The 22641-nt window shown below is 53.0% G+C and overlaps 1 protein-coding gene across 1 annotated transcript in view; it reads left to right on the forward strand.

The window, feature by feature from the left end:
- The window catches only part of EPS15L1 (epidermal growth factor receptor pathway substrate 15 like 1), a 30414-nt gene extending 8815 nt beyond the window's left edge, over window positions 1–21599 (forward strand). Inside the window, 19 exon segments of the mRNA XM_078379032.1 lie at window positions 334–459; window positions 862–921; window positions 1201–1437; window positions 2274–2431; window positions 2772–2928; window positions 3930–4015; window positions 4780–4852; window positions 5233–5394; window positions 5900–6097; window positions 6425–6550; window positions 6552–6590; window positions 6854–6965; window positions 7076–7126; window positions 7957–8093; window positions 8485–8548; window positions 9000–9088; window positions 11123–11255; window positions 16758–16966; window positions 19166–21599. Coding sequence (XP_078235158.1) covers window positions 334–459; window positions 862–921; window positions 1201–1437; window positions 2274–2431; window positions 2772–2928; window positions 3930–4015; window positions 4780–4852; window positions 5233–5394; window positions 5900–6097; window positions 6425–6550; window positions 6552–6590; window positions 6854–6965; window positions 7076–7126; window positions 7957–8093; window positions 8485–8548; window positions 9000–9088; window positions 11123–11255; window positions 16758–16966; window positions 19166–19312 — 2364 coding nt within the window. The 3' untranslated portion in view covers window positions 19313–21599.
- The last annotated feature ends 1042 nt before the right edge of the window (window positions 21600–22641 follow it).

The following is a 22641-nucleotide window of genomic DNA, read 5'->3' on the forward strand; positions in this document are numbered from 1 at the left end:
ATTTTTCATTATCTGCAGGGGGGTTTGGAACTGATTTTCTGAAGATATAGGGACCTGACTCTACTTCTAGTCTTCCTCCTTTTTGCCCCATCATTTTCTCCCACCTTTAACTTTTCCCGAAACATTTGTTGTGGCCGATACAAGGTCTCTCGGTCTCGGGACGAAGGCAGTACCCATCAGGTCCTGAAGCAGCCCGGAAATAATGCCAAACTCCACATCCCAAGGCTCCCATGGTCCAGATTTGGAAAGCCGCCTCTGGCCCGCGGTATGAAGATTCGTAACGTTTGCTGAGAGAATTAAAGAATAATTTGTGGGTTGTGTCTTGCAAACCAGGTGGAGGAACGAGCCAAATTTGATGGCATTTTTGAAAGTCTCCTCCCGGTCAATGGTTTGCTTTCGGGAGACAAAGTGAAGCCGGTACTAATGAACTCCAAGCTACCTCTGGATGTCCTGGGGAGGGTAAGTGGAACTGACCCCCCCTTCCTTCTTCCCCTGCTGCATCCCGCCCACCCCTGGCCCTCGCTCATCCAGAGAAGTCATGGGGCTTTGGTAAGAGTGGCTCAGAATGGGTTCTCTCCCCCCCCCACAAGTGTAACCTGGCCTACGTGACGCTTGCATACTAGCTCAGTTGCTTACAGCGAGCAAAGCTAACGTTTTGATGTGCTCCAGTAACATGCAGTCCAGTAGGACCCCCATGTATGTTGATTCACTTATCCACGGTCTGAAAATATCTTTAAAGAAGTTCTTGAAATATATCAGGCTGCGTATAGTGGTTACGCGGATACAGGGGTCCTACTGCCATTGCTTTTCCGAGAGCCACGCCTTCTGGTTTCTTCTGTGATTGGAACTTTGCGCTTCCAGGTGTGGGACCTCAGCGACATCGACAAGGACGGGCATTTGGACCGAGACGAGTTTGCCGTGGTAGGTTCCCACGCAAGCCGCTGTTTGGGGGTGCTGAGCGCCTCCGAGCATCATCAGCCCCAGTGGGATCTGCTTGGATTTGAGTCCTCACCTTGAGTAGGGGGTGGGTGGTGGACCGGATGGCCTTTGAGGCCCCTTCTTCCTGTTCCATGATTCTAGGGCTCTCCGGCTTTCCTGGGGGTCCCCCCTCGGGCCAACCTGATCTCTCACGCCAGAGGCTGCCCCCCCATCCTTGTTCCCTCTGCAACCCTCTTTCCCCCCTCCCTTTGGGCCTTGCAGGCGATGCACCTGGTCTACCGGGCCCTCGAGAAGGAGCCAGTCCCCTCCGTCCTGCCCTCGTCGCTCGTCCCGCCTTCCAAGCGGAAGAAGGCGGCCCTGTTTCCCGGGGCAGTGCCGGTCCTGCCCGCCAGCCCTCCCCCCAAAGACAGCCTGCGCTCCACCCCGTCCCACGGCAGCGTCAACAGCCTCAACAGTACAGGGAGCTTGTCCCCCAAGCACAGCTTGAAGCAGACGCAGGTGGGTTTAGATCCTGGCTCTCTCTCTCTCTCTCTCTCTCTCTCTCTCTTTCTCTCTTTCTCTCTCTCTCTGTGTTGAGGCATTGAGAACTAGGCCGGGCCCCCGTATCCGCGGTTTCAGCATCCACGGACACACTTTCCCACGGCATATTAAAACTATCGAAAGGAAAAGCCTTAGAAATAGATATTTGATGGAGCTGCCAAAGTGGGCCGCTAGAAGGAAGCAGAAGCAACGCCTCGTGTAGCGTTTGCTCATGAAGTAGGTTTCTACAATGTCGTTACCAGACCCGGTCTCTGGAGAGAGCCAGAGGTCTTGCTATGTCTCCTGTTCATTATTAAAATGTGGTTCCCTATAATCCACGTTTTTCAGCATCTACGGGGGGGGAGGGTAGTGGCTCGGAACCCGTCCCCATGCGGATACGGAGTGTCCTACCGCCTCCCGGTTTCGTTCCAAACGCAGTCGGAATAATCCAAAATTGGAAATAAACGGTTGAAATCGACGCTTCTGAACTCAGAAAGGTTGGCTGAGCCAGAAGGTGTTAAAAACACCAGGAAAACACAGTGTAAAAAGCTCCCTTTTAAAGCATCCCCTCATTTAATTTCTACAGGGAAACATAAGTTTGTTCCTTTTAAATCTTTATCTGTTTATGGATGTTTCTGGAGTAAGGGAGCTTGGCGCGATCGGAAGGCATTACAACCTGCAGGCTTTCTGCCCGGCCTTTGTGGTGGTGGGGCGTCCTTGCGAGGGATAGGAGGGAGGGTGTTTGCGATGAACTGGCTTCATCGGTCTCGGCCAATCACGCCAATCACCTCCGTGAGCCTGCGGTGTCATTTCAGCCCTCGGCCAACTGGGTGGTCCCCCTTGGGGACAAGGCGCGCTACGACGAGATTTTCCTGAAAACGGATCTCGACATGGACGGCTTTGTGAGCGGCCTGGAAGTCAAGGACATATTTATGCACTCGGGGCTCTCCCAGAATGTCTTAGCCCACATCTGGTAGGGAAATCTCGCTCCCCTCCGGCCTTTTCTGCCCCCACGGGGGCCTGTGGAATTCACTGCCACCAGGTCTTACGGCAGCTGCCAGCGGGGAGGGCTTTATAAGGGGGTTGGATAAGTTGGTGGGGGTTCGGGCCATCGGTGGGATCTTTTGCTCTGGTATCCTGCTTTTGGGGGCAACAGGTGGGGCCTGGCACAACGCGAATGCCGTACCAGAGAAGCTTGGGGTCTGATCCAGCCTTGGAGCCTTTCTGGTGCCGGTGCGATCTCTCTCGCTCCAGTTCCCCACGGGGCATCCCGTCCAAGGGAGGCCCTCCTTCACGGCTCCTCTCTCTCGCAGGGCGCTGGCCGACACGAGGCAAACGGGGAAGCTCAACAAGGACCAGTTTGCTCTGGCCATGCACCTCATTCAGCAGAAGGTCAGCAAGGGGGTCGATCCGCCCCAAGTGCTGCTCCCGGACATGATTCCCCCGGCGGAAAGGACCACCCCGGTCCAGGTGAGCCCCCTTGTGCCTCCTCTCGGAAGCCGGGCGCCTGTCCCTGAAGGCTCGCGCTCCCGGTTCGGCTTGGCAAAGGGCCGTTTCGAGCTGCAGCAAGAGCTGGAATGGGGAGTGCCAAGACCCCCAGTGTAGCTGTTCTAGGGGAAAAAATCTGGCAAAACCCTTTCCTTCCTTCCTTATCTTTTCCTTCCTTCCTTCCTTCCTTCCTTCCTTCCATCCATCCATCCATCCTTCCTTCCTTCCTTCCTTCCTTCCTTCCTTCCTTCCTTCCTTCCTTCCTTCCTTCCTTCCTTCCTTCCTTCCTTCCTTCCTTCCTCTGTCTTAGCGGTTGTTGCGCTAGGAGGGGGAGAGCGATGTTTCTTGCCTGCATCTCCCGTGCTGAGCTGGAGGGAATCCTTGGTCTCTCCCTTCTCCATCCCTCAGGGATCCTTTTTCTCCCCCCCCCCCCCGCCCCGTGGGCGCTTCAGCTGTGTCTCCTCTCCTCCTTTTCTCCTCCAGACTCTTTCAGGCTATTTGGCCTCTGTAGGACCCGAGATCATGGCCATTTCAGAAATGCGGCGCGTGAGTAAAAGGGAGCATCCTCTTTACATGGCCATGCGTTTTCTCCATCCAAAACATATTCTCCCCCCCCCCACATCCAGATCACGCGATGCTCCCCCCGATGCACAAAGGGAGGTTGTGTTGCGGCTGGTCCTGAGTGCCTTAAAAGAATTTTAGGCACCGGGGCCAGAGGAGAATCACCTAGAGTTTTGGTCCTAGCATGGCAGGTTTTGTCATCCCCCTGCGGCGTGAGACTTGCATGTTTTTCATCCCTTTCTCTTTCCCCTCCATCTGTTGCTCCGCTGTCTGGTTTCGCTGCCTCCGACGCTCCCTGAATTTCGCTTTTCCTCCGGCCGTCCTCCCTGCTTCTCCTGGATTTTGGACATGGGATGGGGTTAGCAGGGGCTGCAGGTGGCTTACCTGGAGGTTTAATTGGGACCCCTTTGGCTGCTCGACAGGACAGCTCCAGTTCCGTAGGATCGGGGGAATTCACCGGCGTGAAAGAACTGGACGATATCAGCCAGGAGATCGCGCAGCTGCAAAGGTACGTGGCCGTGGTGGCATGTGGCCTTGATCAGGGTGGCCTTCACGAGATGCAGAGCCTACCTCCGGACAGCCATCTCTCTGTGCAGGATTCTGCCCCAACGGCTGGCCCTGTACCATCACCATTTCTGTTGGCCTTCCAGCTTTGTCGGCAGGTGTTCCTCTTTAAGCTGCTGCACTCCAGTGTCTTTCTGGGTAACAACTCTACGGCAACTTTCCCCCCGTATCTGCAGGGGAACAGTTCCACGCCCCCGTGATGCCGAAAAACACGGATCATAGCAAACGCTACAACTAGAATCCCCTCTAGTAGCCAGTTCTGGTGACTTCATCTTTAGAAATATATATTTCTAGGATGCTTCTTTCAACATTTTTAATATTTCCAGATCCTGGATAAGTGAATGTGGATACTGAATCCACTCCTTCTGTAGTAGATCATTTCAACAGGACAATCCCCCACCCCCATTTTTCTTTTTCACTATAAATCCAACATCAGACCTCGGCAGAAAATTTTATTTCTGTCCTTCCACGCGTGAATTGTCGATTGCTGCATGCAGTGAACGGAGTCCCTTCCCCCCACCCCTCATTTGGCCTATTCGTGGTGGAACTTGAGTTCTTCTGCGAATTGCCTCTTCTAAGATTATTAGCGTAACGGCTACTGTTCCAATCTCTGCCACCCCAAACCCTGGCAAGAGGACTCAGACCGCACGTTTGACGGCACCGGCTGAGACGGGCTGTTATTTCTCACGAAAGAGCTTTCCCTTCCAGAGAGAAGTATTTGTTAGAACAAGAAATTCGAGAGAGGGAAGGAGCGATCCGTCAGAAAACCAGCGAAGTCCAGGTGAGACCGGGGGGGGGGGAGCGGGGGGGGTCATGCGTGAGGAAGCCCCTGGGGCACAAGCAGCAAAGGGACTCAGATCTCTTGAGTCAGTGCCTTGAAAAAACAGTTTACGGGGATCCGTGCCTCGAGGAGGGGGTGAGACCCGGTGGCCTCCTTCCGAATTCACGATTCTGTGAAAGGCATGATAGAAATACCTGCTGGGCAGCACTGTCGTAGAGGAGGGGAAAAAAGCCGGGGGGGGGGGGCTTTTGAAAAGGCTTTGCTGAGCCTTTCCAGCCTTGATCGATGCCCGGAGGGAGAGGAGGGGAGCGTCCGGCCCTCGGCCATCCTTCCTGCCACCGAGCCGTTTTCGCCCCGTGGGTGGCTCTCCGCCCCGGCAGGAGCTGCAGAACGACCTCGACCGGGAGACCAGCAGTTTGCAAGATCTGGAAGCTCAGAAGCAAGACGCCCAGGACCGCCTGGATGAGATGGAGCAGCAGAAGGCCAAGCTGAAGGACATGCTGAGCGACGTGAAGCAGAAATGCCAGGAGGAGACACAAGTGGTGAGTCCAGGAAGTGGCTCCGTCTTGGAGGGGGTCTGCCGCTCTTCCAGGGGTGGGGAGGGCGGATGTGGGAGAATGCCTGTCCTCTAGGTCAAGCCTGGGCCAATCCCACAACACGGTTTCTCTGTCGTCTGCAATGCCTTGTTAAAAAAGGCTGGGTGGTTTCAGAGATGGAAAATATCACATAGGACCCCGGTATCCACAGGACCAGCACCCACAGATTCGCTCAGGCACGGGCTGAAAGTATTAAAAACTTTTAAAAAGAAAACCCTTAGAAACGTATCTTTCTAAAGGCGAAGTTACCAGAACTGGTCACAAGAGGGAGCCAGAGACCATGCCATGTAAAGCGTTTGCTCTTAAAATAGTGTTTGCTTTTATCCGCGGTTTTGAGCATCCGTGGGGGAATCAGAACTGTGGTCCTCCTGAGCTGAGGGTTTGTAGTCCCAACTGCTTACATGGCTCCGTGGGGTTGCCCCACCCCCCCACCCCGGTGTGTTTGTTCCAGATCACATCGCTGAAGATGCAGATTGAATCCCAGGAATCGGATCTGAAGTCCCAGGAAGACGATATCGGCCGAGCAAAAACTGAACTGAATCGGCTGCAGCAGGAAGAGACGCAGCTGGAACAGAGCATCCAGGCTGGGAAAGTGCAGCTGGAGACCATCATCAAATCTTTGAAGTCCACCCAGGAAGAAATCAACCAGGTAATGGAGGCGTCTCTGATAACCAGTTTGGTTATCAGATAACTGTTCGCTGGATACCCAGTGACTCTCAGGTCCAGCGTCCTCTCTTCCTCAGAGATACATCCTATACAATTTGGTATCTTTCTCTGTTTCAGATTTTAGCCTTTTTAATGCAACGCTATTCATTCTTTTTAACCTTTGAATCCCAGTTTGAGCTTTTAATAGTGTCTCTTGAATGCCGTAAGCCGCCTCTGGATCCTCTTCGAGGAGAAAGGTGGGGGTAAAAATATAATTTTAAAAAGAGGTAGGAATAAAACCCCCTCGCGGTCCTTGCCGTCTTTTGTCCAGGCAAGGAGCAAACTCTCCCGGTTGCAAGAGAGCCACGTGGAGGCCAGCCAGAGCCTTGACCTCTACAACGAAGCCTTGAACGGCGTCCACGGGGGTAGCATGACGAACCTGGCGGATCTCAGCGAGGGGGGGCGCCCAGAAAGACCGGAGTGGCTTCGGGGCTTTGGTGAGGAGCCGCCGCGCTGTCTGCGGGAGGAAATCTACACTCCCAGCACTGAACATGGGGGTGGATCTGGAAACGGGCCAGAACTGGCGTGGCCCCGGTAGACGGCGTGGGCCACGCTCACCTCTCAGGGGGTCACACCCCCCCTACCCTTTTCCAATCCTTGTTGGCCACACGCTTTGGGCCAAGACAGCTCCCGAGGCGCGTGGATCCCGGAACAGCTTCGGAAAGAGATTTGCTTTCTTTTTTTCCCCTTCTCCCCCCAGGAGGGTCCATTCAAGAACAAGGCCCTGATATTCAGCAGCCATGGTCAAGAGATGCCCCCCGACCCTTTCCACACTGAGGACCCCTTTAAAGGAGCAGACCCTTTCAAAGGCAGTAAGTGACAGCTTCCGGAGCGTCTCTCTCTCTCTCTCTCTCTCTCTCTCTCTCTCTCTCTCTCTCTCGTGGCCCATCAATGTTGACCCTTCTCTTTCCTCTTGGCCTAGATGATCCTTTCCAGAACGACCCTTTCGCTGATCAGCCCTTGGCCGCTTCAGGTACGACGCTTGGCTGCTGCTTCTTCAAAGCTCCGAAGGTTCTTCCCCCCCCTCCGCGCCACTTACTATTTTTTACGTAAAAGTTCAGTAGAACAGAACAGTCCGATCTGTTCCAAACCCCCGCCTCCACGGGGCTGGCCAAAACCTGTGGAAGTATCATTCATGATACAGTAGGTACAGTGGACCCTCGACTTACAGATGGCTCGACTTACAGAGTTTTCGAGTTACAGACTTCTCTGGCCGCAAAATTTAGGTTCGACTTGCAGCCAGAGAATCGACCTACAGACCAGGAAAAAAAAAAGCCAAAATGGAACAAAAATGGAACAAAAACGGACGGTTACAGGATTAATCGGTTTTCAATGCATTGTAGGTCGACCTACAGACTTTTCGACCTGCAGCCACCATTTCAATACGGATTAATTCCGTAAGTAGAGGGTCCACTGTACCCCCTATCTGTGGGATCAATATCCACGGATTCATTCGTGCACGGTTTGAAAATATTAAAATTGTTCAAAGGAATATGATAGAAATATGTGTTTCTAAAGGTGACGTTGCCAGAACTGGCCACTCGAGGGAGCCTGAGATCGCACCATGTGCAGTATTCACTATTATAATAGTGTTCGCTATCATCCGCGTTTTTCATCCTCCACGAGGGGCTTGGAACTGATCCTCCCATGGATATGAGGATCCCGCTGTACCTTATGTGGTCTCTGGCTCCCTCGAGTCGCCAGTTCGAGTAAATACATGGATGGTTTTTGTGGGTTTTTTTGGCAAGGCATGACCATTTCCACCTCCATGTTAAGCTCTCGCCTTCAACTCCTGCCTGTTAGATCCGTTCGGAGGGGATCCGTTTGAAGAAAGCGACCCATTCCAGGCATCTGCCCCCGAAGATTTCTTTAAGAAGCCGGAGAAAAGCGACCCATTCACTTCAGATCCCTTCCTACAGAACTCCACGCTCCCTAACAAAGTAAGGAGGCGCAAAAGGGCTCTGGGCTTCTCTTTTATTTGAGGCTTGGTAAACTCGCTTCAGCAGCTCATCCCGGTTTGTTGACCAGCCGAAAGGGCGCTTGGGCGCATCCAATCCCGGGCTTCTGCCATAAACGAACCAGCTGCTGAACTGCCGGTTTGTGCTAGTCTCTTTAAGGGGCTGCCTTTTGAACCAGCAGAAGGTTTGGGACAGTCTTCAAGGAAGGCTCCTGTTCTGGCAGATTGCAGTAGTCTGTACGTGAATGCGTGCTGCGTCTAGACCGCGTGTGTCTCTAAAAGGCAGAACCTTTGTGTGTCTATGCATCATCCTCTTTCTTACTCCTGGGAAAGACAAAAACTGCATTTTGTAATCTTCTCCTCTTTGCTTTTAGTCGAATTTCTTCGACCACAGTGATCCTTTCCTGTCCCTGAGCGCCTCTTCCTCAAAAGGCCCAGGTAAGGACGCGGAGGGGCTCTCCTGACATAGATCTGCCCTTCCCCCACCTCCAAAGTGTAAAATACCTTGGGAACCCCCTATCCACGGATTCTGTATCCACTGATTCCCTCGGGCGGCCAGTTCTTGTAACTTCATCTTTAGAAATGTGTATTTCTAGGGTTTTTTCCTTCTTTTAATACCATTAAGATTTCCAGATGGTGGAGAAGCAACTCCGCCCATACCGATCCCATGGATCCGGGGGTCCCCACTCTAATTGCAGTGGATCTACCACCGCTGCCTGGGGGGGGGACTGGAAAGGGCAGAGCAAGAAGAGGAATAACAGCTGCTGAAGTCTGAGAAGCAGAAGCCGTGCCGTGCGGGGTGTGTGTGTGTGTTGGGACGCTTCGGCATCTGCCGGCACGGAAAGGAAGCCCGTCGGAAAGCCACAGCTATCCTTCCTTTTGGTTGCAGATCCGTTTGGGACGCTGGACGCCTTTGGGAGCAGCGCTTTCAGTGGTGGCAGCACCGAAGGCTTTGCCGATTTCAGCCGCATGTCGAAGGTGAGCTGATTTCCGGCCATTCCCGTCATTCAAAATTTGCTGCTTCGTTTTGCCCACAAAGGAACAAGCTCCCCCCCTGCAGCCTTGTGTTCCTGGTGTACCATTTCCGGTCCGGCCCTGATCTGATCTTTCCTGCCTCCTTCCCGCAGATGCTAAATGGGATGTCCGGTGGGGCCATGCGCCTGGCTGATTGGCATCAAAATATAACCATAAAGAAAGGGCCACCCTTTTCTGCAAGAATGAGCCATCTGAACGCCTTAATTGACCCATCTTGAGTCCCCACGAGGCGGGAGAAAACAAAACAAAATGGAACACACACACCCTCTGAAAAAGATTTATTATGATTATTTAGTTATTTGTTCTGCATAAAAAGGATTAACCGTGGAACGAAGTGTCTGGTTTTATAGATGTGCGTCAGCATTAATGTACCCGAATCGGGCATATATGACCAACCTGGTTTACCTTCCCTGTCTCCTTAGGGTAGCTGAATTGTGGTGCAGTGGATTTGTAACCGAGATGACATCTGCCTTCTTCCTTATATTTAGGATTCTCTCCTTGCGGTCTCGTCTGCAGCGTTTGCTCATGCCCCCCACCCTGGTTCTGGCTTTCCTTAATTCTTTTAACCCGTTCCTTTCCGTATGCGAGTGAAGGGCTGGGTCCCTTATAAGTTCCTGAGCACTGAACGCAGCAAGCAAATCCATGAGGGGACTTGCCCAGCGGGAAGGGACCCTCGAGATCATCCCATCCAGCATTTTGTCAGGGAGGCCCCGTGAGGTGGAGGATTCGAACCCCCCACCTCCAGCTCCTCAGCCAGATGCCGAAACCCCTGAGCGATCTGACCATTCCTGAACATGCAGGGCAAGGTGTTTTGAGAACCACAAGGGTAGGCAACATGAGGCAGAGGAAGCCAGCTTTTCTGATTTCCTCCATGCCCGCACCTTCGGGAAACTGGAGGTGGCAGCAGGGAGGTGAGGACCGAGTGGTCTGGGTGCCTTCTTGGTGGTTATCCTCCTGAAACAGATGTGTCGCTACACTTGGGTCTCGAACCCGGGGCTCAGAGGGACTCTAAATTGGCTGGCCCAGTTCCCTCTGGAGGACGGCCCTTGCTCTCTCGGTAGAGGATACACATAGAAGTGGTTTCCCTCCCCCTTCCCTTCTTTCTGGGGTTGCCCGAGGCCAGTCAGGAGACCCAGTGAGGATTTGAACTCCCAGCCTCTGGCCCCCACAGCCCGAGACCTTGACCCTTGAGCACTCCAGCCCACTGGTCTCTCTTTTCTCTTTTTTCTTTTAGCACCGTATTTTTTTTCATCCTTTCTTAGTATCGGTAGACTTGCTGCTTTTTAGCTTGAAATGTTGTTTTTTAATGACAGAAGCTGTTTTTGGGGGTCCTTTTAAGGAGAATGATGGGATTAAAAAAAAACCATTTTGAACTATTGTACGTGCGCATGATGGACCGGGTCGTCAAAGTGACCAACATGAATTTGACCCAACTCCGGGAGGCCATGGAAGACAGGAGGGCCTGGCGGGCTCTGATCTATGGGGGTCACAAAGAGTCAGATATGACTTAGCGAATAAACAACAACAAAATGCATGCATGAAATGAATGAATGAGTGAATGAATGAAACCACATAATGAAAAATGATGGGACCCTACGCATTGCCCTCAGTGATGCTGAATTGACTGCTTTGGGATTCCTCATTCCATGCAAGCGTTGAGGGGCAGACCGGCTTCCAAGCGGAGCAAAGCGTTTCTCATCTCCTTCCCGGTTTGTGTCTAGCTTTCTTCCCATGTCCAGCTGGATGAACAACTGAAGCTTCGTTTGCTCCTCTTTATTTTATTTTATTTTATTTATTTATTTATTGCACTTATATGCCGCCCATCTAGACATAGTCTACTCTGGGCGGCTGAAAACAGACAAGATAAAAACAGTTAATATATAATGACAGTTTACTTTCCCCAGCCTCTGGGAGTCTCGTTTCTCTGTCCGCAGCTCTTTGTGTCACAGACTAAAACGTGATGCTTTTCTCCCACAGCCGCCGGCTTCGGATCCGTTCTCCTCCTCTTTCGGAGGCTCTGGTTTCCCGGACGACCCTTTTAAGAGCAAAGCAGACACTCCCGCCCTCCCGCCGAAGAAAAGCGTGCCCGTGAGGCCAAAACCATCCAGTGGTAAGTCTGCCTCATCTCGGGGGGGGGGACTTGCGAGGAAACACCCTCTTTGGAAACATGGGATAAGTGAATTATTATAATTGTAATAGAACTCGGCAGCTTCCAAAAATCCGTGGGAACGTGAGGGAGAGAAGGGGGTCAGAAAATGGGGAAGTCAAGATCTTGTGTGATTTGCAGATCCCAGCGGAGAGACACCTTGAACATATCAGACAGAGTAGTCATAGAATGGAGGAAGGTCCGGATCATTGACCTTGCAATGCCAGGGGGTGCCAGAGTAGAAGCTAAAGAATTGGGGAGGGGGGGAAATTAACCAAGGACAGAGACCTGGCTGTCAAGACATCTTGCTTGTGGATGAAATGCCCTTCCGGGGTCCCCCGTCATCATCGGGGCTTTGGGAACGATATCAAGAAATTTCACACCGTTTTATAAGCAGCTGCAGGTCTCAGAAACCACACACCCTCAGAGATACAAAAAAGGGCAGTATTAGGAGCAGCCTACATCCTGCGGCAGGATTGAACAGGTACTTAGGTTTTGGGCTAAAACCTGTATCTGTTCTATAAGGCCACTCAGGGTTTTTATAGATTTGGAACGGTGGCCTTTTTGAGGGCGAGGGGTAGCCAGGTCCCAAAAGCGTTCAGAGCTTTAAAGATTTATGTGGAATCATAGACTAGAAAAGGTGGACCTGTTTTATCTGACCTAAGCCTTCATAGGATCACAGACTGGGAAGGGGGAACCCCTAAGGCCATCCAGTCCAACCCCCTGTTCAAGACAGGGACCCAAATCCAGGCAGATCCGACCGACCGGGGGTGGGTGGGTCCAGTTTTCTCCAGCGCCGAATCACTCCCGACCTCACAGGTCCCGTCGTCGTATGGCTCTAACCGTTAGGAAGTTTTTTCCCAACCTTCGGCCAAAATCTGGCTTCCTGTCACTCAAGCCCTTCCCGGCCGGCTCTAACTCTGTGTGTGAGCTGGACTTGGGTTCCCTTTGCTGTGAACATCAACCGGGTCTTGGTCGCGCCCGCTCTGCGTGTCCAGTCTCACAAGGAGAAGTCACAACCGAAGCGCTTAAAGGGGGGGTTCGATGCCTGCCAGGGGACGGCTGGGACTCTTCAGAGCGCCTCCGGCAAGCACCTTCAGAGGTGGGCCCCTTTCGGCCCTCCTCGCGTTCAGGATCTGTCCGAATCGGTTAAGATGGCTTCCTTAGAAAAGATCGGCCGGTTATGGGGAGTGCAGATTGAAAACCCTCCTTCTTTGCTAAGGATCTGTCAGCGTTCACCGCAGAGTAGCTTCTAGGTAAAAAGCTGTTGAGCATCAAAAGAGAAGAACCGGGGTTTTTTCAAATTTTTTTTCTTTTCTTTTTGGTATTTTTCTCTAAGCACAGGAAGTCTCTGTGTGGGTGTCAGTGATTGTGAACCAGTTCATCGCTCCTGGCACCACCATTGTGGGACCGGCTGCACCGGCCCCACCCAGAGCCACTTCCTCCCTGGCGTGCTGCTTGCCAGTAACCAGGGACAGAGTTCAGGTTCCTCACCGGGGAGCAACCTTTAGCAGGCCGGTGACCTTGGCCGGGGAGGGGTCTCATTCCACGAACCGGGGATGGCTCGGGGCCCATCCCCACCGAGAAGCGCTCCCTGCTTGAAACAGAAGCATCCGGGTTAAGCACCCTTCTTGTGGCCATTCTCCGTTGATAAAGAATAATGCTTTTAGGACAGTAGAGGTGGAAAAGGGGACCCTTGGGGTCATCCAGTCCAGCCCCTGTCAAGGAGCCCCCCTTTCTACCCGTGCCCCTGCCTCATTTAATGTCCTCAAATGCCAATTTTTTTGGAAACCTGGGAATGGTCTTCTACACAGGTCTGATCCCGGGGTTTTTTCTCTGTTGGTGTGTTGGTGCGCATGTCATTTTGGGCACGTTCGGTGGTGGAGAAAGCCACGCCCGGGCCTTCCCGACCGGGGGGGGGGGGGGAGAAATCGCCTGATGGAGGACGCATTGAAGCCTGGGCAGAGGGAAAGCTGCTTTTCCTCGCTCTGCCCAGAGCTGTTCGGCCCTGGTGGGGCCTCCATTCAAGTCCCAGGTCCCGGTGCAGATGCCGGGCTCAAGGACAGAGGTTGACCAAGTGGAGCCGGTTCAGAGGAGGGGCGTCCACCCGGGACGACGAAGGGGGACCGGAAACCAAGGAGGAAAGATGGAAAGATCTAGGCAGGTTGAGCCTTGAGAAAAGAAGACAGAGGGGAAACAGGGGAGTGCTTTTAAAAGACTCAAAAAAGAAGAGGGGCAGGATCCACCCTCGATCCCCCCCCCCCCAAGAGAGCAGGATACGTCAGGATGGGCTCAAGCGATAGGGAGCCAGATTTCGGCTGAAGGTCAGGAAAAACTTCTCAACCATTAGAGACATTTTTAATCATCATTTTGGCACAGCAGGGGCTGGAAGGGACCCCCCAAGGTCATCCAGGCCAGCCCTGTGGGGGATTCGAACTCCCCACCTCTGGCCCCGCCGCCAGTGACTCCTCCCCAACCTCTTGAGCGATCCACCAAGGGGTTTTAGAATTTATAACAACGTTATGCAGCGATCAGTGTTGATTTTTGTGGCCTTTTGCAGCCAGGAGCGCCTTGCTTCGGCAAGAAGCCGCTTTTGCACAGTTGGCATCTGGCTGCTCTGCCTCCGTGGTTAACGCCTTCGCTTCTGGGTGAGGGCCTGGGCTCCGTTCTCACGCCACGGGTGGCTCTTTTCTCAGTGGCTGAACCGTCAAGAAGTTCCATGTTGAAGCTTTAAGTTTGCCCACGTGACTCGGGGGGTGCATGCCGGTCCCTTTGGATACTCTCTCGTCATGCCAACTCTGTAAGGCCTGCCCGTGTTCCCAAAAGGTTGCATGTGCAAACTTTCAGATTTCATAGGACCCTTCTTCAGGTTCAGACCTCAAAGGGTTGTGTTGGTTCGGCTTGGTTTGTTCATTTCTCCTTTTAATTTCTCTCCCCTCTATTGGGGGGGGGGGGGGTACAGGTTTCCTTCCTCTCTGTCCTCGCAGCAGAAAACCCCACCCCGAGAGGAGGGAGGCAGCTCAGAGAAAGGCTGCCACGGTTCTCAAGCCAGGCGAAAGGCCCCTCCGAGCCTCCAAAGCCAGGAGCACTCCAGCGGGTGGGAGGAAGGCCCTCCCGTGCCAGCCTGCGGAGTTGGCGCTGAGTGGCGTCTTTGCCGTGGGCCCCTTCTCCTGGCCAGCCGGGGGTTCGCCGGGACGGACGTCCACCCGCCAGCTCTGAAAAAGGTTTAATGGCGTTGGGAGCTAAGAAAGGGCAGGATTAGAAATGGACCGAGCGAGGAAGAGGGCTAATTCCGGGTGGGTATGTCCCGAGCTGACCGTTCTGTGGGAAAACAAGCCCAGGGGGAGAGCGGCGCTTAAAATACAGGCGTAAACCAGCCGCCCTGCTGGTGTTCTCTTTGAATCAGAGAATCGCAGTGTCAGAAGGGGTCCAGAACTGGTTGCGGGACCAGAAATTCCTTTATCAACATTTTAGGAATAGGAACCGAGAACGAACCCAAGGAACTTCATGTATAAGTGAACCCATAAACCCAAATCCTATATACGTTGGAAAGCCGTGTGTCCTTTTTTGGGGTTAATGGATCTAATTGGGAAGCCAAATTCTACTAAACGGTCCATCCGGTGCCTCGAGCCTCAAATAGCTTTGGCAATATCTCTAACGCTTTGTGCGCTATCTCTGGAGAGCGACGCAGCTGGAAGATGCTTACGGTGACACAGTTGCCCTGCAAATAAATGGTGCACGGTTTGGAAATGGTCCGTCTCAAAGCGTCGTAGCCTGTTTTGATCTCTAGGCGATTTTTTTCAGGAGGAGTTTTTGCAGGCCCGGAGCGCGCCTTCGGCCGGAGAACCGGAAGGGGAAGGTCAGACCTGGCCGTTAGTGACAGGGTGGCCCTAGAAGCGAGGAGGCCACCAGCTTTGCCCACGGAGGGGGCTGCTGCCCCGGTCCCGCCGAGCAGAAAGGACGGTCGCTCAGGCTGAGATCCCCTGCCGGTCTCAGCTGAGGAGAGGTTACAAGGAAAAGAGTGACGGGTTTTAAAAAGCTGGTTTTGGGGGCCGTGCACAAATTTGTGCTTGGGGCGTCCGTAGGAAAGCCATCCCTCTTCCCCCCCCCCCGGGTGCCGACCGAGGCATTCGGCTCTTCCTAGGTGCAAAAGTGGGAATCAGCCCCCCCGGATCCAGTGCCGAGGGGACGCTTCACCCCCATCCCACTCCCCGGGACCGGCTCTTGCAAGTCTTGCCTGTGCTCCAGCGCACACGCTGGGTGGAGCTGAGCCCGCCTTTGCTGCGGTAAATCATGTTGTTCATCTTTATTTTGCTGAAGTGAGGCCTTGGTGCGGTTTGTATTCACCACTTGGGCAACTGCTGAAACTCTTGTGGTTTTTTTTTTTCTTTCTTTCTTTTTCTTCTTCTTTTTTCTTATTTTTTCCTGAGCCCGGGGGCCCTGTTTTGCTTTCGGTGCCAGGAATGGAGCAGAAGCAAAAAAGAAGAAGAAAAAAGTTTGCTTTTTTTTCTTCCCCCCCACGCCCCCCCCAAAAGAAGCCGCACTGCGAAGTGATTAAATATAATTCTGCGTTTAAAAAGACGGTCCCCCAACGTGCTCTTTTCCCAGCCTTGGCTCCCCTCCATCATCCTCTTGAGAGACAGAGAAATCTTAGCATTTCCTTGAGGAGAGGTGTTGCTTTCCCCCCCTTGAATCCTTGGCAAATACTTTCAGCCACCCTTTCTTTGAGTTTTCCCCCAGTTTCTGCCCAAACTTTTCAAAGCGTGCAGCACCTTGTTGGCTACCCGAGTATGATTTGTAGATGAACTCTTTGGCATTTCTTCTTTGACCGGGTTTCTCCTCCTGCTTGAGCTGGCCAGGGGTCTTGGAGTTCCTTTGTGCTTTTTGGAATATTCCTGTACTTTCAGTGTTCGGCTTTCAGTCGGGCCTTTTAAGCGATGCCAGATGACTTTTCAAAACGTGTTGTTTTCGCTTTAAATATTGTCTCTCAGTGATGTCAGAGACTTTGGGTTTTGGAGGAGAAAGGCGGGATGAAAATATTTCGGAAAGACAGACAGACAGACAGACAGACAGACAGACAGACAGACAGACAGACAGACAGACAGACAGACAGATAGATAGATAGATAGATAGATAGATAGATAGATAGATAGATAGATAGATAGATAGATAGATAGATAGATAGATAGATAAGGAAGGAAGGGATGGATGGATGGATGGATGGATGGATGGATGGATGGATGGATGGATGGATGGATGGATGGATGGATGGATGGATGGATGGATGGGAAGAGCCAAGCCGGGGGGGCAAGTTTGGTGGTCGGTCCAGGGGGGGGGTGTTTCGCACACCCCCAGGCCGGAGGGTTGGCTCTTTTGCTAAGCTCCCCTTTCTTCCTCTTGTTTCTTCCTCTCCTCTGTTGTCATTCTCCCCCCACCCCGACCTTCCCCGTTTCCCACCTTTTCCAGGTAAGAGCCCTCCCGTCGGCCAGGGGGGGTCTTCCGACTTCGCCACAGCCCCCGATCCATTTCAGCCGTTTGGGGCCGACCGCCACCGTGACCCGTTTCAGACTCAGAAAGGGTTTGGGGATCTGTTTAGTGGAAGAGACCTCTTTGCTCCTTCCTCTCCGAGTAAACCTACTAAAGACTCTTCCCTGGGGTTTGCGGACTTCAGCTCTGTAAGTGAAGCTCCTTCTCTCTGAACCCGGACCCCTCCTTCTGCGCGGCTTACGGGCGGCTGTGGCTGGCCCCTGGGGGGGGTGTCCCACCTGTTTTGGGTTCCCCCTCCTCTTCTTCCTCTCCTCCATCCCAGCGCCTGTCTTTTCATCCCCCGTGCTGTCTTCCCCACCCTCCTTCCCTCCCTCGGTCGCCCTAGCTGTTTATTCCTATTCCTGTCTTGCAATGGCCTTATTTATCTATAAAAAGAAGGTTGTCTCTAATGGCGTTTATGAGAGAGGCTTGTTTGCCTGCTGTTGCCCTCTTTCCTGGCGGGGGGGGGGGAAAGCTCTGCCTTTTGTCTCCAGATCTGTCTGCCGCTTTGGGGCACGGGGGCCCCCTCCCCGGGAAATCCTTTCCAGAAAACATCACAGCCTCTGGAAAGTATTGTTAGTTGGTTTTTTAAAGCTTCTCTGCCTCCCGGATGCCTCTTTTGTGCAAACGACTCCCAGCCAGGGTCAGGTCTCCACTCAGGTCCCGGATCCAGTTCTGGACGCCGTGCTTGAAGGAGGAGGAGGGCCAACTGGAGCCAGTTCAGAAGAGGGCAAGGAGGAGGATCGGGGGGGGGCTGGAAACCCAAGCGTTCGGAGGAAAGATGGAAAGAAATGGGCAGGGTTTAGTCTTGAGTAAAGAAGACTCAGAGGAGACCGGAGAGGGCTTTTCAAAGACTTGAAAGGCAGTCCTGCAGAGGAGAGGGGCAGGATCCGTCCTCCATCCACCCAGAGGGCAGGAGCAGTGACATGGGGGGGGAGCGGTCCCGCGCCAGAGGCCTCCCAGAGAAAATGGGACCTCACGATGAGAATTAAGTGCGTGAAGATGGTGTTTCCCTTTCCTACATGAATCGTACCTATTTTTGCCTCTCGGACCAGTTCCCCGTTCCGGGAACTTGTGGTTGTTGGTCCCTGGCCTCCATCGCACTCGGCACCTGGAGGAAAGGACAGTCCAGGGCCGGAATTTGGGCTGTAGGGCTGCCCCCCAGACACACACCCCTCCCGCTTTGTGCTCTCCAGAAAATGCTGGGGATCCCCCGCACTCCATTTTATCCCCCCAGGCAGGGGCTGTGAGCCGAACGGGAGGCATGCCAAGCTCAGAGTCTTTCCTTTCTTGGAGCCTTGCACACAGAACAGCTTTTTCTTCTCCATGAAGGGCTGATCCCTGGCTGAAGGGAAGGGAGAGGCAGTGGAGGGGCCCTCGGATCTGGGCAGAAGCCACCCGCCCTGATTTCTCGCCCGACTTGCCGACTCTGGGGGTCCCTTCGAGAGCGAGGAGGGCTGCTTGCCTGACACAGAAAAATCACTCGCCTGAATGATTTCCTCCCTTTTGGGGATCTTCAAATTGGCGCCAAAGCCGACGAGGCCGGAACAGGGTGGGTTTCGGGCACCTGTGAAGCCCCCTTCCATAGCCCATCAGGCGAGGCATGTTGGGTCGCCGGGGGGCGACACAGAGGTGATGTCTCCTGCTAGCCCCTTGAGTCCTGTGGATGGGGGACCCCGTAAGGCCATCCAGTCCAGCCCTCCCCCGCTCAGGGCAGGAACCCCAAATCCAAACATGTCCGACAAGACGGTGGTCCGATCTTCTGGGTGGCAGGGGGTAACCCAATGCCAACTGGAGACCAAGAGAATGGCTGTGCTCTCCCACCACAACACACATATACACACACACACACACCGCTCCGTGACTCCTGGAAACGAATTAGGTCCCCCCTATCTGCGGGATCAGTATCCAATAACTCACTTCTCCACGGTCTGAAAATATTAAATCAAATCTGAGTGCTGGTGCGGCTTTGTTTCAGCATCCAAATGCATGTTTTGGGGTTTGGACGTTACTCTTTCACAGGGCTTATTTTTTTAGGGCAGGGGAGAGAAAGGATCTATGGTTCCTATTCTGTTCTCAAGAGAGGTGATCAGGAGGGGCTTCGGCATGACACCGTTTCGCCACAAAGCCCTGGCAACCGCCTTGCCTTTCCACCTTTCCGGGCTGTGGATAGGTGAATTGGCGGATACGGGGGGGTCTTGCGGTGCTTTCTTCGTTTCCAGGAGTTGTGGAAAGGGGGGGGGGGCGACGGCTGAATGTCTCTGCCTCCTGATGGTGTTTTTCCTTGACACACACACCCCAGTCAGTTAACCGAATGTCCGTTTTGTTCCTTCTTTTCTTCTTTTTAGCTTGGCAATGAGGAGCGTCAGCTGGCGTGGGCCAAGCGGGAGAGTGAGAAAGCAGAGCAGGCGAGGCTGGCCCGCTTGCGGCGCCAGGAGCAGGAGGACCTGGAACTGGCCATCGCCCTCAGTAAGGCTGACATGCCGACTCCTTAAAAGCCCCTGGGTGGGCCAACCAGCCGAGTAGACCCCGGCGCGCCTCCTAGGTTCTCGGTGGCATCATCATCCCCCCACACTCACACACCTTGTTTCTCATTCGATCGGCACGTATGTCTGACGGCCTCGGTGGGACTTTTCTGGCAAGGACCGAAGAGCCGCGTTTGATCGTCTCGGGCATCCCATCCTCTCGTTCCTGCCTTCTTTTCTCATTTTAAGAAAAGACTCGTCCGAGACTCTTTGGGGACTGGAAGGACCTCTCGGGGGTCCAGAGTCGCCCGGTGGCCCCGACCGACCGGCGTTGAGCTGAAGGGGGGGGCCTTGCCAGCACCAGGGGGGAAAGCTAGCGCCGTGAAAAACGCCCCGACCCACCAAATGCCACCCCCTGGCGTTTCTTGTGCATCTCCCCTGCCAGTGTTCACCTCCATGAAACCGATGCTGGCAGTTGTCACTCCGTCATACGCCCAAGTTGAAAACAAGAAGCGTGGTTTCCATAAAGTGATATGCTTTGCTTTTATCCTGTAGTTAAGTGTGGTTTAATCTCTTTCTGTTGGCCTCTGGGTCTAAAGCAGAGAGGCCTTTTATATATATTATATATATATATATATATATTGATTATCATCAGAAAAAAACTCCAGAATCTTGAGTTGGCCAACAAAGCCTGGCTTCCACCCTGATGTGAAACGTTTGGGGCGATTTTCTCTGTCCTTTTGTGCGGCGATAAGACAGAGACCTCACACTCCCTGAGCAACGGGGGTCTTCCATTTCATCTTTCGAGGGGGATGATGGGGATGCAGAGACGGGCCAGGATTTTGGACAGCACGGCGAGAGGAATCGCTCCTGCCCCATTTCTGTCTCCCCTGATTTCTCAAGGACTTGCTGCTTACCAGGAAACCGAACGGCATCAACGGCGTGTGTTGCCTCTTCAAAAGAGAGCGGTTATTTGACGAGCACTGATTCATATTGAAACCAGGGGGAAACGGTGTTCGTTGAAGCTCAAGATGGGCCTTGTGGTGTGTACGTTGCTTGAAGAAGAAAAAAAGACAGTGGTAATGTAATAATAATTTTGCATGATAAAAAGCTTCATGCGTCTTTTGGGGGGAGCAGGGGTCCCCTTTCCTGAAAGAGCCGTCCATGAGAAAAATCTCGAGGTAAGGAGACGGAGGGGAGAGTGCTTTTCAAAGACTTGAAAAGGGGGTCCCACAGAGGAGGGGCAGAATCTGTCCTCCGTCACCCTCAGAGTCCAGGAGGCATCAGAATGGGCTCAAGTGACAGGGAGCCAGATTTTGGCTGAATATCACGGATGGGACCCCATGACCTCGGGAGGCGGAGAGCATTCCCACGCTGGAGAGCATGGGACCCCCATTGGTCTGATCTGCTTAAACTGGGGTCCCTGCCTTGAGCAGGGGGTGGGACTGGATGCCTCAGAGGGGCCCCCTTTTCCAACCCCATGATTCTGTGATATTCCGAAAGTTCGTGCCAGGTAACACTGGTCCATCTTTCTGGGACCCCCGAACGTTTGGGCGTTTTTGCAGAGGGATGGGATTTCCCTCTGTCTCGGCCCCACTGCCCTCACCGCTGACTCTGGGTCTGTGGCATTTGTTGAACCGTGGCATCGCTGTGGAGGAATTCTCCACCCGTGGTCCATCTGCCTGGGCCCACCCGTGATGCCCACGGATTCGTGTTCCAGTTATGCAGTGCCAGTGTCTTCCTAAAAGTGGACCAGTCTCAGAAACCACAGGGCAGCCTGTCCACTTTCGGTGGCGCTTCCTGGCCACGGGCTGGCCTCAGAATCGGGCTGGGGGGGCGGGCTCAACGAGAAGGAGGGTCCTTCGCCATAAAGGCTGAGAGCGTCTCAAGACCCAAAGCATCGTCGGCCATTCCACATGACGCAGATCAGAATTTTTTCCTTTAAAATGTGTGAGATTCGAACCCGAGACTTGGAATCTTGCTCCCCCCCCCCCCGGTCCAGGCTGGAAAGCACTGAGATGTAAGTTTGTAGAATTTTTTTAAAAATTGCTGTATTATATAGAACTTCGTTATTTGCATTGACTGCCTCTTAGCCTTAGCACAGGCTATTGTGTGTACACACACAACACACAAAACAGGATAGATCTCATGTAGCCCTCATTCGTGGCTTCCCGTTATACTGTAGAATGTAATTACATATGTTGTACATACAGAAATGGTGTATATTGTAGGACCTCTCTATCCGCAGAATCCATATCTGCTGATTCACTTACCCGTTGCCTAAAATGACTAAATTAAACAACCCAGAAATGTATAATTTAATGTGTATTTCCAGGGTATATTTATCAGAACAGGCCACTAGAGGGAGAAAGAGACCATATGTATAGCATTCCAGACATCCGCATTTTTCGGTATCCACGGAGGATTCGTTCCGACCCTTCCCTACATATATATAAATTAATTTGCGCCTTGACCCTTTTGAATGGCCGAACTTCCAACCGTGAACCGCAACCGAATGTCTTATTTATGAACCGAAAAAGAACCGTGTTCCAATTCAGCCTATGTTGCTTTGACTCCGACTTAATATAGGTGTACCCCGTAAATATTTGAACTGGGCTATTATTTATTGTACCAAGTATTAAGGTTGTCAATGGGGCTTCTTGTGGCTTGAGGAGACTCCCTAGTCACTCCGTGTGGCACACACCCTGTTTTCCACAGGGGTTCCAGTAGGACCCTCCTATCCACAGGATCGGTATCCACGGATTCGCTTAGTCTGCTCCCAGAAATACATATTTAGGCGTCTTCCCAGGGTGTGTTTACCAAAACCAGCCACTCGAGGGAGCCAGAGACCATGCCATGTATAGTGTTTGCTATTATCTGCGTTTTTCGGCATCTGCGGTCCTGCTGTGTTTGTTCTTCTGCATATCGTGAGTCTTGCCATCGCAAGCTGGTGTTGCCTGGACTCCAGGGGCCTTGCCCACATCCACCGGTCTAAACGCCTCCTCTCTCCTCCATTCCCCACCCTTCGAAAGGAGGGCTGGGCTTCCGAGAATAAGGCTGCCTTTTCTTGGGCGGGTGGGGGTCTTTGGAAAACAAGGTTTGGCCCCGTATCTTCTGATCACCTGGACTCCTCTCTTATGGGGGGGCGGGGAGGTTATTGAGCCAGGCATCGTTGTTAATGGCCAGCTTAGAGGGAGGGGGAGGAGGTGGTGGGGTCCTTCTCTCTGTTGATTTCCCTTCACCTGGGTTTCTGTTCTGCTTAGTTTTAATGCAAGGGTGGGTGACCGGCTGGGTCCCAGATGCTGAACAGATGCCATGAATGAAAGTAGAAGTGGTTAGAAATTCATTTCCAGTGTATT

This window comes from Pogona vitticeps, chromosome 7 (genome assembly GCF_051106095.1).
Source record: "Pogona vitticeps strain Pit_001003342236 chromosome 7, PviZW2.1, whole genome shotgun sequence".
Classification (NCBI taxonomy): domain Eukaryota; kingdom Metazoa; phylum Chordata; class Lepidosauria; order Squamata; family Agamidae; genus Pogona; species Pogona vitticeps.